This window comes from Alligator sinensis, unplaced genomic scaffold (genome assembly GCF_000455745.1).
Source record: "Alligator sinensis unplaced genomic scaffold, ASM45574v1 scaffold19_1, whole genome shotgun sequence".
Taxonomy (NCBI): Eukaryota; Metazoa; Chordata; order Crocodylia; family Alligatoridae; genus Alligator; species Alligator sinensis.
The window spans coordinates 838,954-855,753 of record NW_005841916.1 but is presented as its reverse complement, the minus strand read 5'-3'; the positions used below and the strand labels follow the sequence as shown (position 1 = coordinate 855,753).

The window sequence follows — 16,800 nt, the reverse complement described above, 5'->3', positions numbered from 1 at the left end:
CAGATCAGACAGCAGGGCTGAAGATGTGAGGTAGAGAAAATGAAGGAAGAAACCAAGAACCAACAAGACGTGCAGTGCTGAGCTATGGTGTGATGAAAAGTGAGATGAGTTATAGGAAAGATAGATCTATGAGGAGTCTAAAAGGCAGAGGGCAGATGGCAGAAGTGATACGGGAAAATGGTGTGACTTTCGCAAGCTCAAACTGCAGCATAGGATGAAAGTTTCTAAACAAAGTATGCTGCTCAGCTGCTGTGAGCTGTCTTGATTGAGCCCCTGCTTAAAAGTGAGAATGGCATTTTGCCCTTCATGAAGGAGAGACCAAAAAACCCCCAAAATCATAGAAAAAAAATTGAAGAAGCAGTGAGAATTGTGGCTACAAACCACTTGCATGTGTTAAACATCATCAGTGTGTTTAGCGAGCATTAAACTTCCCAAACTTACTCCAGCTCGCTTAGCAACAATATCATTTGGTTTCACTTCTGTGTTTGTAACCTTACTGTGTCTTGCCCCCACCAGTGACTATCTGGATCTTGTCTTCTTGGCTACTATTCCGCTTCCTATTTTCTGTCCCTTGTGTTTGTCATTATCCCTTGACTGCACTGAATCTTCTGCCTCTACCTCTCACCCGCCAACACAGACATGAACCAGGTTAGAGAAAGATTATTTTAGCTGTCACGAACTGGTAGAGGAGATTACAGGTAAATTGGAATTGCTGCAGGAATCATCACTTTTATAGTGCTTAGTCTCCTTTTCCTTCTTCTCATTTTAAACTCTAATGAAGTCATTTGGAATTCTTCAAATGCTCTTACTTTAGTGCTTGATTCCAGAATTTAAGTAACCAGACTGCCCAGTGTGCTCTTAGTCATTCTCAGTTTTATTTCAAAACAAAGGTCTGCTTTTGGAGTAAATGTATCTAGCCACTGGTAGGTATTATTATTATTTTTTAATTTTAATTTTATTTTATTATTCTTTTTTTACTACAACACCAGGAAATCTCCACCAGAACAGCACTGCAGAGCTGCACGAATGTGAACTAAGTTACAGCATGTGATTTGGTGAGCTGGAAAGCTAAAGCCTGGATCCAGCAATTGACTACAGATAGAATGGTGTGCCTTTCTGCATCCCCTTGGGTCATGATGTGACTCCATGTGGTTGTAGTAGAAATGATCAGGAGGCTGATAATAGGATGTTAGGCAAGACTACAAACTGGACTGCAAACTGCATGTCTTTTACTCAGGAACATGCCAAGTTTGCAGTTCAAAAAGAAAGACCTGAATGTCTCAGCCCAAATATCTGGGCTGGGAACATATGTAAGCCTATGATGTAACTTCTGTTATAGGTAATTTTAATGACATTTTGAGGACCTGAAAGCAGAGGATTTAAGTAAAAACATCTTCTTAATATTAATCAATGATTATCTTTCTGCAGCTGATAATTGGCAAAAAGTGATCTATTACAAATCACTGATTTTTTGTTTTGGAATATCAGGTGTGATACCCTGTGTTACTAAACGCATCATTCATTTTCTTTTCTCCCCAAAGCATGGGAAATATGTAAGGCTTCCTTTTAAAAAATGGTTGTGATCTTTTACAAGTAGAATGCCGTCTTTTCTGTTTTGTGATAGAAATGGCTTCACCCTTAAAAATTAAAAAATAAGGATAAGATAATGGCTACATAGACTCACATTTCTATCCATCAGTGAAAGATTAGATCCTGAATATTCTTATTCATATCATTGCCTTGATTTTCAAAATGTGATGTAAAGCATCCAGGTTCTTTCTAACAAAGCACTTTACCCCTACTTGATTTATTTGGTTATCTGCTTCAGTTGAAAGTGTAGATGCATCTGAAATAGCATTACTCTATCTGTTTTGGGTGCCGGTACAGTAAATCTACGGCAGCATGGGCTATAGATACTTCACTTACACCCCTTGGCATTCTGCTTGTAAAACAGCAGCTTCCTCCATTGCCATGAGCTCATTGTCAGTACTGGATGCCATCTTTCCTTTTGAACCTGCTTGCAGGGGTCAGAAAAAGTGTCTAAGATGAACTGACAAGAAGTCTTTTATAGAATACTTGTATTCAAGGAAAACAGTTGTTTTTATTCATATTTTGTTTCTGTTCTCTCGAAACAGGACATTCTGGGTGGACTTGCACAGTGATCTGTGATTCCAAGCTATTTCCAGTGCTTTTACTTGCGGTTGTTTATGCTTTCCCCTGAGGAGAGATGGTCCAAATGTGGCTAGTTCTGGCTCACCTCTTATTTTTCCTAATTGGCCAGGTTCAAGGGTCAGGTAGGTGGGAAAGATCATAAAGCGAATGTAATGTTGTACACCTGAAGGCATTACAAAGTATTCTGCATTTCCACTATATGAGATTGGAAGGACACCAGGGGAAAGGGGAAGGATTTTCTCTGGGTGTGAAACAGGGTGGCAGGAGACGGTGGGCAGAGGGACTGGGGAAGGGGTGGGGAGAGCAGGTTTTGTACACCTAGATGTGAACGGGGTTGAGAAGCTTGGTTGGGATGGTGTAGAGAGGGTTTGCTGTGCTAATTGGCAGGGAAGTAGGAGTGGGTGGAGTGGAGTTTTTAAAGCTTTAGGGTGTCAATTAGGGAGTCTGTTGTTATTTCTTATCTCATGGGTGGGTGGCTTGTCAGTCATTGTACGCCACTGGGAGCATTTCCGGATACCACAAGAGTTAAAGGTGAACAGCAGCTCTACTGTTACTCTGAAACTGGCCAATGTTGATAGAAAAGCTACTAGTTAATGCAAAACCACAGTGCAAGCAACTGAAGAGGCTTTACTGATACAAGTAGAAAACATCACACACAGTTAGAGGTGGGAAAGCCAGAGATTGATGCGCATTAGAATCACAAAATAAGCTGTCCTCACCCTGACCTGCCACAGGAAGGTGCTGCTGGACAGGCATGCAGTGCACAGTGCATGCAGGCTCCATCTCCGGTACAGTTTACTGCAAACTTCCAGAATTAAGACTTCTGGGATACATGGCATATGTTTTTCCCCACAACTGCCCCAAATACAGTGGGGAATCACAGGCTTCAAACCTTGTTACAGAGACATGGTGGCATGTATAGTGTTAACTACATGCTCACCACATTGACCCACTAAATGGTATTCTCCTGTCTCGCCCTCAGAGGCATTTCCTCCTTTTAAGTGATTCTATCCCCTCCCTAACACTTCCCCAAAGCCTGTAACAAGGTAACCAGAAGTCCCTGGCTAAAGGGGCTGGATGGTATTTTTTTGGAACATAATGGTGTGATTTATAGCTCACTATTTTGCATCAGTACAAAGCAGCACAGGTCATTGTCCCCCCTGCGTTGCCAGCCCTTGATGGATAGGCACGCAGTAGACCAGCTATGGAAACTGAGCACTTCTTTTATGTAGCATTATGGACTATGAGGCACAGGACAGCCAGAAATCCTTGAGCAGCAAGCAAGTGGTAAAGGGAGAGAGGCCAGGCTCCAGTCCAGTAGCATTCTCCAGTGGTGACTGAGACTCAGTCCAAATACAGACATAGCAAGGGGCTTCCACAGAATGTAGGATCAATGAGATCAGTGAAGTTTCTCTCATACATCTGTAGCTGTCAACCAATTTTAGACCATATGGTATAAATATGCAGACATAGGTGTGAGGACTGGCATTGTGAGAGGTTTCAATGCAGGGCGGGGAAGGGGATGCTAAATCATAATGAAACTAAGAACTTCCTAAGCTAAAATTTTGAGTGGAAATGACATTATTGCTTCACTGCTTCTTCCCATGTAGTGAGCAACATGTTTGCAGTGACTGGTACTAGGGCGGTGCTGAGATGCCCTTACATATCAGTGGCACCTATGGTTTTGGCAGTATGGAATATAAGTGCAAAGAATGGAGCGGCATGTTTATTGGCTTACAGAGCTGATACCAATGAGACAAAAAGTGTAAACTGCAGTGAGAGGATGACATGGGAATCTAGACCTGATTATGACCCTTCCCTTCAGATTCACCCTGTAAAGCTTGCTGATGAAGGAACTTATATGTGTGAAGTTGTAAATAGTGATGGGAGTTTTTATGAGACCTATGCTCTGACCGTGTTAGGTAAGAACCATCTTATGTTCTTTATTTTTGAGGTAAAATTAACTTGATTTTGCTTTGACAGGCAAATTCCCTATTCTGTGCATGCTAATGCTAGGAAGTGAGGGTTAGAAAACTCTTCAAAGAGAAAGTTCAGCATTTATTTCCTAAGGTTTGTTCTCTTCACTAATGACAGGCTGACTGGCTGTTCACAGAGAAGGGTAATAGGGATGAAGAGCAGCATTGGAAATGTGTAGGCCATGCACCCCCTGGAAGCGCCAGACATGAAACCAAAAGTGTTGGCAGAAGTGCACTTCTGGTTTCGTCGCTAGCTCGGCGATTGGCTGCTGGGGGGATCTTCCCTCCCCCATCCCCACTGTTGGCCATCTGGTGCCCCCCCAGTTTTGGGAAGCACCAGTCGCCCATGAAGAGTAGTGTAGATGTATGGGGACTAAATGCTTTGTTGTTTTTACAACAGAGATAAGTGGGCACGAGGGGAGGGATTTTGAACATTATCAAAAGCAGCATGCTGTAGTAACATTCTCAGATGCATGTGATGAAAGTTGTTGCACACAAGACTTGTTCAAAAGTTTACATGGACCTTAGAATACACCATTGGCCTGTGAAAAATGGAATTAGGTGACCTTAAATATGTATCTCTCTTAGGTAGCTAAGGCAGTGATATCCGTGTATGCTGTGTGCATGTAAGAGTTTCAGGACTTGGCTGATGAATATTTCTTTCACTAACTTAAAAAAGGTATGAGGATGAATTAATGAGACCAGTTCACCAAAAGAAGCTTGGAGCACGCTCATTTTCAGCCTAGGAGGGGACAAAAGATCATTAACTTACCCAAAAGTGAAAACATTGTTAACAGAAACTGCAGATTTTACCTTAAATTTCTAGAAACATTCTAGTCTGCAAAAAGACTCTGTGTTCCAGTTGGACTATCACTGGTAGGTGCTATAAGGCTTCAGCCCCTTTCTGGTCGGTGCCTTCCTCCCTAGCGACGTCAGAATGAGACCGCACCCTAGGTCCACCTAGATGGTTCCAAGCACTGCCCCTACTTGCCTGCCACAACTTTGATGTTGATTGATGGGGAGGCAGTTCCCTGCCGGTGGTGCCAGAGGGGTCTTGACCCTGTTCTTTCTTTGTGGGGCTCCAAACCTCTCCTTTACCCCACCCTTACCACATCCACAGCCTGGGAGGACTGTGCTCCCTGTAATCTTCCCTGGGATGATCTCTTCTCACCTGTGTGGGCTGCCTCGATTGGGATTGGGTCTGTTCGGCCATCAATCTCTCCTGAATTGATCCCTAGTCTTCAGACCAACCTTCGGGTAACTAAACATGCCCCAGCCTGGGGGTAACAATAACTTAGAAGATTCTTAACTAAAAGAGAAGATGTTCAGCATCTGCTGATTGAGTGCTTGGGACTCTGGCCCCCAGGACCCCTCTGCCTCCCTGGGACAGGAGAAGGAATTTTGTCCATCTCTCTGGGTACTCTTCCCAGGGACCAGCAGACTAGGAGTTAATCACTCCTGATCCCACCACCTGGTGGAACTTGCCCCTTCCCTGTCAAGCTCTGGGCCAGTTGCTGCCTGCTCCTCCCTCTTCACCAGGCTGCCTGCAGGGTTTTGCCGTCGCTTGCCGCCCTTCCCTGCCATGGTATGTGAACTCTCCAGAGAAGCCTGGTCTTCGCCCGTGATTGTGGGGACGATCTTCTCCCTGCTGTGACCCTCCGGCAAACTTCGGCTCCCTGAGCCTGGACCCATGGTTTTTGCCACCGGGTTTCCTTGTCTGATGCTGGGGCTTCTCGCCCTGTGCTCCGCTCTGCTGTTCCTGCCAGGCTCTGCCGCCAGGTCTCTCCCCAGTTGCCTTTTGATCAGACCGTGCTTCCTTCAGGTCCCACCCCTGGGGCTCGCTGATCCGCAGGCTCAGGCAGCTGCAGAACTGTTGAGCCTGCGTTGGCATTTCCCCACAGCTGCCACTCATCCTGGTCCCTGCCATGAGTACCGGTGCTCATTGGGCACGGTCCCGGGACATGTTGGGAGGGGGTCTTCTACCTCCCCTCTCACATGGACTAATTAAGTTATAGTGATGTTGGAAAGGTTTGCCACTTTGCCAGGTTTCAATAAGGTACAGGAAAGGGAAGATTTAATCTAGTTATTCTACAATCACCATCATAATTAATGTCACCTGACTCTTTCCTGAGGACTTGTCTTTCAGATAGAAGCTATTGTCTATCTCTTGTCTCTCCCTGGTTAGAATCATAGCTAAGTAGGGCTGGAAGGGACATCCACAGGTCATCTAGTCCAACCCACTTCCTGAGGCAGCATCATGCCTATCTAAACCATCCCATAAAAACCATAATCTAAACCCTACATAAGACTACCATCAACTTGACATAACACAAGCATAACACCCTAACTTGCCACAGGTAAGGCAGAGAAACCACAGCAGCCAGCATTCTGCTTCTCTGCAATGTTGTCAATATGTACTCGAGACAACCCAGGGAGAGGGCCACAACCCCTCCCCACCTCTTCACCCCTACTATAGAGGAAGGCAAAAAACCCCACAGTTCATACCAATATGCCCATGGAGTAAAATTATATCCTGACCCCAAATATGGCAATTGGTCTGACCTTAAGTGGAAGGGCAAGACCCTCTAGCCAGGAACCTCCAGCTTTGTTCCCAGCAGTAGCATTGGCACACCCCATGGCCAGATGGTGGCTTCTGTGCCAGGCCTGGGCTCCGGATTGGAGACCATTATCTGGCTCACAGTTGGACTAGGCACTGCCTATGTGGCCCACCAGGGAAAAAGGTTGAGCATCCCTGGGCTAAACAGTCTGTAGTTTCCCAGGTCCTCCTTGCCTTTTTTAAAGAGGGTCACTACATTGGCCCTTTTCCAGTTCTCTGGTACCTCCCACAACTTCATGAAGATCACTGCCAAGGGCTCCGAGATCTCCTCTGCCAGTTCCTTCAGGACCATGGGATGAAGCTCGTCTGGGCTTGCTGACCTAAATTCATTCAGACCAAATAAAACTCTCTGACCATCTCTTTTGTTATTTCCTCCCTCAGCTTACCCCCTTCATTATCCAGATAATCCCTATTAGGTGTCTGGCAGCTTAACTATTTTGTGAAGACTGAGGCAAAGTAGATGTTGAGTAGCTCTGCCCTCTTAGTATCTTTGATTAGGAGCTCCTCCTGGCTTGTTAACAGAGGACCTGCAGCTTTCTTGGTCCTTCTTTTCTGGCCAACATACTTATAGAACTTCTTCTGGTTTTCCTTATCATCCTTTGCTAGGTACAGCTTGTTTTTTATGTTTTCCTTCCTGATTTTGTCCCTGCAGGTTCTTGCTATTTCCTGGTATGCTTTGTTGGTGACCTGCCCATTCTTCCTTAGCCTGTATGCTTTCCTTTTGCATTTGAGGCATTTTAGAATCTCCTTGTGCAGCCACATTGGTCTCTTGCCATTCTTCTTGTGCTTCCATTGTGTTGAGACAGTTTCTTGTTGGGCTTCCAATACTGTGACCCTCAGAAGCTCCCAGCCCACTGGGTGCCTTTATCCTTCAATCTATCCTCCCATGACACCATACCTATTAAGAACTTGAGTCCAATGAAATCCATCTTTTTGAAATCTAGCATCCTAATTTAGCTGACCTCAAGCTTTTCCTGTATTAGGATCTGGAATTCTATTGTATCATGATCTTTTCCTCCCAAATTTCCCCATCACTTTCTCATCCTCCACCAATTCTCCCCTGTTGGTCAGGACAAAATCCAAGATAGATGATCCACTAGCTGTATCCTCCACTTTCTGGAGCAGAAAGTTATCCTCCATACAAGTTAGGAACTGGCTTGACATTTTATTTTTGGCTTCGTTGTTCTTTCAGCAGTTGTCTGGAAAACTGAAATCTCCCATCAGTACCATATTATCAGCTTTTGGATAGATTTGTCACATGCTTTAAGAGTGCCTTCTCTACCTCCTCTTCCTGATTAGGCGGCCTATACTAAATCCACACCATTGTATTGGTGAAGATTCTGCTTTGCCATCTTCTTCCTCCTGAACCAGGGAACAAGTGTATGTGAGAGCATACACAAATGTATGTTATAGTCTTTGTGATTTTGTGGGGTGCAGAATACTTAATGCTGGTTGCTTCATAGAATTCCTCTTTCACCAACCCCCTGCCCCCCTCTTTTCCATACATATTGTCAACTTTTAATGCTTTAAACGTATTTCTCCATAAAAATGCCAGATGTAATTTCACTGTGCTATGTTCTCTTCATTTAGTATGTGTTTTGCTAGAGTTGTGCCTATTGGTGTAATTCATTTCCTTCCCTTGCCTTTATGATTGGCTGGTTTTTGTTGTAATTTCTTTCCAAAAAACAGAACCTTCAAAAGTGACCAGTAACTTTGGCTGTTCAATATCAGCCTCTTTGAGATGTATTGATTTATTTTTAGAGGAGGATTGCCCAGAACTTCCTGAAGTCCCAACACTTTAAAATATCTTAAGTTTGAAACCCCAGACAGAAGTACCAAGCTCCTCCAGGAGTGGATCCAGAAGGAATGCACTCCATCCTTCGCTGGATCTTGAATCCACCCCTGGGCTACTCTGTTCCGCTCTGAATATCCCAGTGGTTCCTAGGCCACTACTGTACACTAGAGAGAGAGTGATTTCAATTCAGCCCTTCTTCCATTGAAACCCCAAATCACTGGTCATTTTGGAAAACCTTGGCTGGGGTATTTTTTCCTCCCAATTTCAATAAAATGACTCAATTTCCCTCCTTTGCTGCAGTCCCTCCAGAAGTGACTTTAACTTATGAGAACAGTGAGATTGCTCTATGTCGGGCATCTGCAGGGAAGCCAGCTGCACTCATTTCATGGGTCCCTACGAATGGTCACAGCATTGAGAATAAAGTTCATCACCCCAATGGAACAGTGACCACAGTCAGCAGAATTTACTGGAACAACAGCACTACCATTACCATGAGTTGCTTAATTACCCACCCAACCATGAATCGGACTCTGTCCATTGATCTGTCACCAAGTGAGTACCAGTTTTTAAATCTTTGTATCAGGGTAGTCCAGATAATTCTCTACCCATCAATTCAAACAAGTGCCAAGCAAATGATTAGGCGGTACCAAACAACATTTCCATGCAGCAGAGAAGGTTTATGGGGCAAAGCACTATCTAAGGAGCTATGCTTGAATGATAGATAACTTATTTATTTTCTGTCCTTTATATAGAATGACCCAGCAAGAAGGGTGTGTGTGGGGGAGAGACAGATTTCCTTTGTTTAATAGAATCTAGTCTGTTCAACTAGACTTCATAACACTTAAGAATAGAGGCGGAACATCCTCCTTCTTGACTTGGGTTGTTATCTTCACCAGTTGTATAATCTCCAAGTTTTCTCCAAGTTCTGTATCTATCCCTGTTGCTTTATTTCTGCAGAATCCCCCATATTCCAGTATGTCATGATAGTTGCCTTTTCCTGTGTTGCTGTTGGTGTTCTTGGTGGTGTGATTCTTTACCGGGCTTTAAAATACCGAGGTAAGTCACTTGGATTTTAGTCACTGCTTATTTCAAGATGGAAATAGTTCCATCCCATCCCTGACTAAAGATGGACACACAGACATTTATCCCACCACCCACAGAACTGGTTGGATTGGGTTTGAGGGAAAAGCCAGGGTCCCAATTACTGTGCAAACCCCATGTTCTAACCTTACAGAAAACTCTTGAGGAAATGGAGAATCTGCTTTCCATGGCATTTTTAAACCAGACCAAAAATTCTATAATACGGGCCTCATTCTGCATCATTACATACTCCATATGTGGTCAAAAATCATGGTAACAGAAATTCTTTCATGCATCACATATGCTTTTTAGAATAATTTAATGTAACCCTTTTGGCTATATCTCAGTGGTGTAACAGAGCATTTCCACATCCTGGACAGTGGTGGCACACAGGATAGCAGTGGCATGGCCAACCACCATCTTCATCACCTATTTTTGCACCTTCCCACTTCCCAGCCCCATAGGAGGTGCATGGAGCCAGGAGTGGATCCAGTGGGGGTGTAGGAGTGGATCCATCCGGCCCCCCTCTTTGATTCCTGCTCTGCCCAAACTTTAAAACCAACTGCCTGGGAGGGGTAGCAGCATTTCTAGTCAGGCAGTGCTAAGGGAGTCAATTGACTTTATGGCTCATTCTCATTTCCTGATTCCTACTAATCTCTCTGCACTTCATAGGTGTTAATGACTTTCCTTTTTAATGGTCTTGACATTCCACTATTCCAACTATCCTTTCTTCTGCAATTTTTCTGTCTGTTAACCATTCCTGGTAATGTCTCTATTTTATTTTATAGCTCTAAAGACTGTTTTTAAAGTCTAGCTAAAATCCTTAACTCATGTGTGATAATAATAACTCAAGTGTATAAATGACTGATAGTGAAGTATTGGAAGCACTGTTAAGAGACTCAAGAAGGCTAAATTTTGTTTTATGAATCTGAATAAGAGATGTACATTTAACTATAATGACTATAGGACTTTTGACACAGTGGGCACATCTTCATGAGATGCTACATTGCTGTAGTGGCAAGCTATGGTGATGTAACATCAGTGGTCACTAACTGTGATGCCACCGCCACTGCACAGTAGCAACAAGCTACTGCACAATAATTCCTTGCTATTGGGAAGTAGGGTCGGAAATGACCCATGCGCTGCCAAGACTGTGCAGCACTGGCGGGTACTGCACAGTCATTTAGTACTTGCTAATATTATTAAAGTATCTAGTTTTTCTTTAACTGGAGAAAAAAATGTTGTGTTATGTGATGATGTGCTACAATTCTGTACCTCCCTTTTCAAAATCCTAGATCTGCCCATGCCCGGGGATGCTTCTCTGTTCAGCCCTTTCCCCCTCTACACTGACACTTCTGCTTTTTCTATATTTATTCTACAAACTTTTATTGAAAATAGTGTCTGACTCTGGTGTATGAACACATTTCATTATGTGAGGCTTACTGATTTGCTGGGTAGCTGAACGTGCCTGTAGTCTGCCCACAACTATGTTGGAGGGAGAAAGTTTCTCAATGCTGTAACTGACTGTCTGAATAGATAAAGTGCACCAACACAATCAGTGATATTCTCTGATATCTAGTAAATCTCAGGGTCATGGTCTGAGAGACTTTGAGGGGTTCTACTGTGTCCAGTATGTGCTGGACACATTTCAGCTCCATTTAGCAGAGTAGGGCCAAACTGAGTATGTTTCATTCCTTGTTTCCAGTTCTGATTATCTGCTGTTTGGCTTAGCACCTATTTCTCTTCTTTCTACCATCCCCATCTTATCCAGATTCCAATAATGATTTTCTCTAGCACTGGGAATTTAATGAGAACCTGCCATTTCTAGTTAAATTAGAAACTCTTACCCAGACACAAATATTTTGAAAGAAAAAACCCTCTATGGAAGTCCAAGCTTATTTTCAAATTATAATGACTGACTCCCATAGGTATTCTCACCTATGGGGTATTCCAAGGAACAGTTCTTAGGCTTGCTTTCTGGCTTTATACAGCCATTATGAAGGGGTTTATTGATAATCATTATAGATTGCAGGGTTTATTGTTCATACATTTAAATAGTGCCATAGTCAAGATTTCTTGCAGCACATAGTGGGAAGACTTTAGGGTGTGTACAGAAGCGCTCTGTTCATTTTTTACCAAGCTGTAATTTAGGGAAATTTTTATAGCACTATAAAGTTACAACACTCGTAAACATGACAGAAGGCAGTGTTTGGGGGTGGGGAGGAGGGCCTCTGAGCCTCTCTCCACTTTCCAGGCTAGGAGGCAGGGGGTGCTCTGCAGTCTCCTGGGGTCTCTCCATTGGTCAGAAATTTGACCAGTGTACAGAAGTTATTTAAAGTGCTGTAGGTTGCTAAAATGCTGTAAAATACAGTGCTTCAAATTTAATACCTCATTTAATAAAGGCTAATTTAAAGTGCTGTATAGCTATGCACTTCTGTTAAGTCATGGCAACAAAGCGCTTTAAATAGCAAAACAAATCAAACCAACTTCTGTACACATGCTTAATGTTTAAGGTTACAGTACCCAGTCACTTGAACCTACAGATGTTTACACTTTCTATTGAAACTCATTCTAATTGTTTTTAATGCCTCGTGCAATGTCCACAGAAATCAGCAAGTTAGACAAGCAGGTTCTTACTTAAAAACTGATACGACATAAAATCTGAATATTGCTAATAAAGCTTACTTCAGTCCTTGTGAGGTTTTCTGAGACAGGCAACCTTAATTCTATCATACCCTAAACCTACTGGAGTAGTTGAAAAATTAATTATGCAAATGGAAAGTCCAACAATGCCAGTAATAAAGCAGTTTAGATAATAATGATAAATTCAACCGAATTACTTCATCTGTGTTAAAGTGAGAATGCTTTAGCTAATAGGAAAGGTAAGGTAAAAGACAAGTGTAGGTGCAGCAGCTGTACGTGTCTTGTCAAAAAATTTTGTTCCTTTGGTCGCCTATCTTCCAGCTTCCCGGTTATCAGGATCAGCATATGTTTCCACAGTGGTAAATAAGGTAAGTGGCAGTTGTTCTTATATCATATGACACAACTAACTTCTTTTTAACTAACAAAGGTTCACACAGCTCCCGTGTGTCAGTATGTACGTGTTCCGAATATTTGTGAAAGTCTCCATCACTGTACTTGTCTTTTTGGTGTATATTGCAAGAACAGCGAGCAACCACTTAAGAGACAGAAGGACATGTAATTCAGCTTCTCCAGCTTAGTAACACTTTAAATTATAAATACAAAAAATAAAGCATTTTTAAAATTGAGCTTTTGAGCTCTTGCAAATCAGTGTGTTCAGAATTACAGTTCCTTGGAAAATCTTTGCTTTGTCCTTGTGCATAAGAAGAGATGTTTTTATGACATGCGTGACTGAATTAAACTAAACCCATGCCACAAGCAACATGAGATAGCTGGATGCTTTTGTATTAAACATGCAGGCCTGTGTTAAAAGAACACAATTAAGGTGGTAAAGTCAGTACTAAAAAATTAGGCAAGGTTGTCTGCAAGACTAATTTGCCCCCCTTGCGTGTGCACCTTGGCTAGAGACAGACATTCAAAAAGCCTGAGCCTAAATTGATTCAATCTTTGCAGGTTAGTCTAACCTGGCTAGACAAAACTTGTTTGTAACCATATAGACATCCCCTCTGGACTGAGGAAATGCAGGCACATGCCTGCAGGCAGTGGCTCAGGCTAGAAGCCGGGGTGCGCTGGAGTAGCCCTCCCTTCCTTTCCATAGTGCTGAGCTGAGGGGAGGGGGGGTGTGGCCAGGTCCCGGCAGGTCACTCTGATTAGGGAGGCATCCCCTTCCCCCTGCTTCCCCCTACTCCCAACCAGCAGGGATCCAGAAGGGAGCTGATAACAACATTGAATTACACAGCAGGGAGTTATACAGAGTTGGTGGTAAGAGGGAGCAGGAGGAAGCCAGTCAGACCCCGCTGTACTTGCAGTCTCTGCTGGAGCTGCAGCCAGGAACCAGAGTGGAAGGGCCAGCCCTGGTAGGGAGCAGAGAACAGATCCCTGTCCAGGGCTGCAAAGCATCTGGGATGCTGGGAGACTCTGGTTTACATTAAACCAGGAAGGGGTCTGGGACAGACATTGCATAAAGCAGTTTGACCCAAATTAGTTAAGTCTGATACTACATTCAGCCAGGTTTATCTCAAACTGGTTTCAGCCATTTTCAGACCGGTTTATGTGCACTGACTGTCTATTCTGTTACAGGTTTAAACCAGTTTCTGATCACTTAAACTGGTTTATGTGTAATGTCTGTCCCTAGCCCTTGTGAAACACTCTTTAATTATACAATTTCATACTAGTTTTCCTACAGGAAATCTGCTTCATGTAGCACACAAGAATGAATAACAGAATGAACAACTACTCAGTATTTGTTTTATCCTCATTATTTACTTTGTACCTCTGTGCCTTATTTCTTTCATGCTGTTCAAACTGGGCTTAGAACAGTAATTTATTTTTTTTCTCATGGGCTTTTCTATGGCACTTACCTCTTTAATATAAATGCTTCACAGCATCTTCATAACCTCTCTCTGTAGGGACGGGAGGTATATTTACTCCCATTTTGCAGCTAGGGAGCTGACACATGACAAAATGGTCTCAGATGTTTCCAACAATTTCTGTGAGCCCAGTCTGGTCTGCCCAAGATCTGACTTTTCAGAGAACTTGTCATTATGCAAACACCCAGTTGAAACATGGAATCTCTGTTTTGCAAGAAATTTTCATACTTCAGAATTTATTTCATTCCAATTCAGGAAGAAAACTATATATTTACATTTTTTCAACAGATTGGAAACCTAAAATTTTGATAACAGAAAGCTGTGCACCAGCGAAACTTACACAGAAGGATTCTATTGTCTTGTTAATTTTGTTTGTTATAATGTTAGCACCCACATTTTATAAACAGTTCTGCAGTAGGGCTGTGTGAAACGGCAGTGTTCTGTTTTGACCAGTGTTTCGATGTTTCGACAGCACAGCATTTCATTTTGAATTTTGTTTTGATTCAAAACAGCTGTTGCGTTTTGTTCCATTGAAACAGGGTCAAAACAGCAAAACTGTTTCGATGTTTCGCTCATAGGATATAATGGGAAGGACAAAACAGCCTATAACTTTGTCATTTCTGGCTTCAGGCATGCTAACCCCTGTGGAGGCCACAAAGCCAGCCAAGTTTCAAGGAGGTAGGTGTAGGGGTTTGAGGGAAACTGTACATCAAGCTGCGGACAAGCAAAACTCGTGACATGGGTGACACTGTGTGTGGTAAGGCACAGCAGGGTGAAAGCTGGAGGCCTCCTAGCCCCTGATAGGGCCACGACGCCTGCCAGCTTTCAAGGAGATCAGTGCAGGGGTTCTGGGTTCTGGGGCCCTGCACCTCTGGCTGCTGACAGGCAAAACTCATGTCATGGGTGCTTGTGCAACTGTGTCCGTCTTGGGGCATGAGGGGATGGGGAGGAACTACTGCAGGCTTGGCTGCTAGACCCTGCTGTGGCCACAAAGCCTGCTAGATCTTAAGGAGATGGGTGCAGGGGGGTTCTAGGGTCCTGCATCCCTAGCTCCTGACAGGCAAAACTCATGACATGGATGCTTGTGCTAGCTAGCTACTGTTATGCAAGCAATCATGATTCACTTAGGGACCAGCTCAATACACAGTAGCTAGCAAGGATAATGAGTTATTGAGCAAGGATTAACACCTACGAAGCCACAGACTAAGGAGAGGAAAGAATCAATACAGAACTGGGAATTGCTTCTGGCCCAAGACAGAGACAGTCAGTTGCACAGCCACCCATGTCACGACTTTTGCCTGTCAGCAGCTAGGGGTGCAGGGCCCCAGAACTCCCCTGCACCTGTCTTGTTAACAGTTGGCAGGCTTTGTGGCCGCAGCAGGGCCTAGCAGCCAGGCTTGCAGTAGTTTCCCCCCTCGCCCTGTGCTCCAAGACAGATACAGTTGCACAAGTACCCATGACATGAGTTTTGCCTGTCAAAAGCTAGAGGTGCAGGGCCCCAGAACCCAGAAGCCCCTGCACCTATCTCCTTGAAAGCTGGCATGCTGACATTCAAAACAGGTCAAAACAGTGTTGAAACAAAACTGGCTGCGAAATCTTGCACAGCCCTACTCTGGAGGTTACTGTTATGTGTTGAAAAGCAAAAAAGAGAATAATTATATGAGGGGAAAGTATGAATGTTAGGCTCACCCTGGTTTATATGTCCATGTCCAGTAGAACAGTCCTGGGTGAGTGGGAGAATAATATCAGATCCCAGTGCTGGTGATTTGATGGAAAAATCTGCCACTAACTACCTGACAAAATGATATTTTGAGCTATGAGTTCAGTTACATGTACCTCTTGAAGGCCCATGTGTGGTGGGAGAGCAAAGAATTACAGGTCCTTCACTGCCTGAGTCCCACCTTTTTTCTGTCCTGTCCAGGTCATCAAGGAGGCTGTTGCTGTATTATTCTCAATGCTCAGGTTTTACCATGATTTCCCCATCTCTTTTCAGGGTGATAGTGGTATAACTTCACAGTCCCCTCATATGTCACAGTTCCAATTTCAGCTGTTTTGCTTTTCACTTAAGGCTCTATATTTATGATTTACTACAGAAATCTATTTAATATTTGTGGGATTTTTTTGCATTGCAGACTAGAAATGATATCAGACTCCAATCCAGGACTCAGAAAATTAACACAGTTTACTCTTCCATTGTGTCAGATGGCATCTACGAGAATTACCGTGTGCAGAATACGTACAAATGTCACTAAGTACATAACATTGCATATACAGACAGGCTTGTATGAATGCTGTTACTAATCACATTGACATTGATATTTAAAAAATCCCAGAGCTATTACGAAATGGGTCAGATGAACTGTAGGACACACAAATGCCTTCTTCAGGAGCTTTTTGTCAAGAAGACTTGATTTCGAGTTCCTCCATTTGTCTACCTTACTTCTGCTACTTTAGTTTCATGTTATTAACCATCAGAACAGTCAGGAATATATCCTTTGGCATTTGAAAAGCAATGATGATGGATGTTGGAGGGATGATGCGGGGGAGAGGGAGGTATGTCAGGAGACAGATCATTCGAGATAAGGGGTGAGCAAGTATTTCAGCTGGAGGGCTGCTTCACAACTTTTGGTGATATGTCAAGGGCTGCAA

At 43.4% G+C, this 16,800-nt stretch overlaps 1 protein-coding gene across 1 annotated transcript; it reads left to right on the top strand.

Annotated features, from left to right (window-relative positions):
- The first annotated feature begins 2,227 nt into the window (after positions 1-2,227).
- On the top strand, positions 2,228-16,403 carry LOC102369539 (cell surface glycoprotein CD200 receptor 2-like). Its single transcript, XM_025198218.1, has 6 exons — positions 2,228-2,294; positions 3,783-4,094; positions 8,861-9,112; positions 9,518-9,616; positions 12,605-12,651; positions 16,284-16,403. Exons 1-6 carry the CDS (start codon positions 2,228-2,230, stop codon positions 16,401-16,403), a joined length of 897 nt encoding a protein of 298 aa, XP_025054003.1.
- Positions 16,404-16,800: the final 397 nt, after the last annotated feature.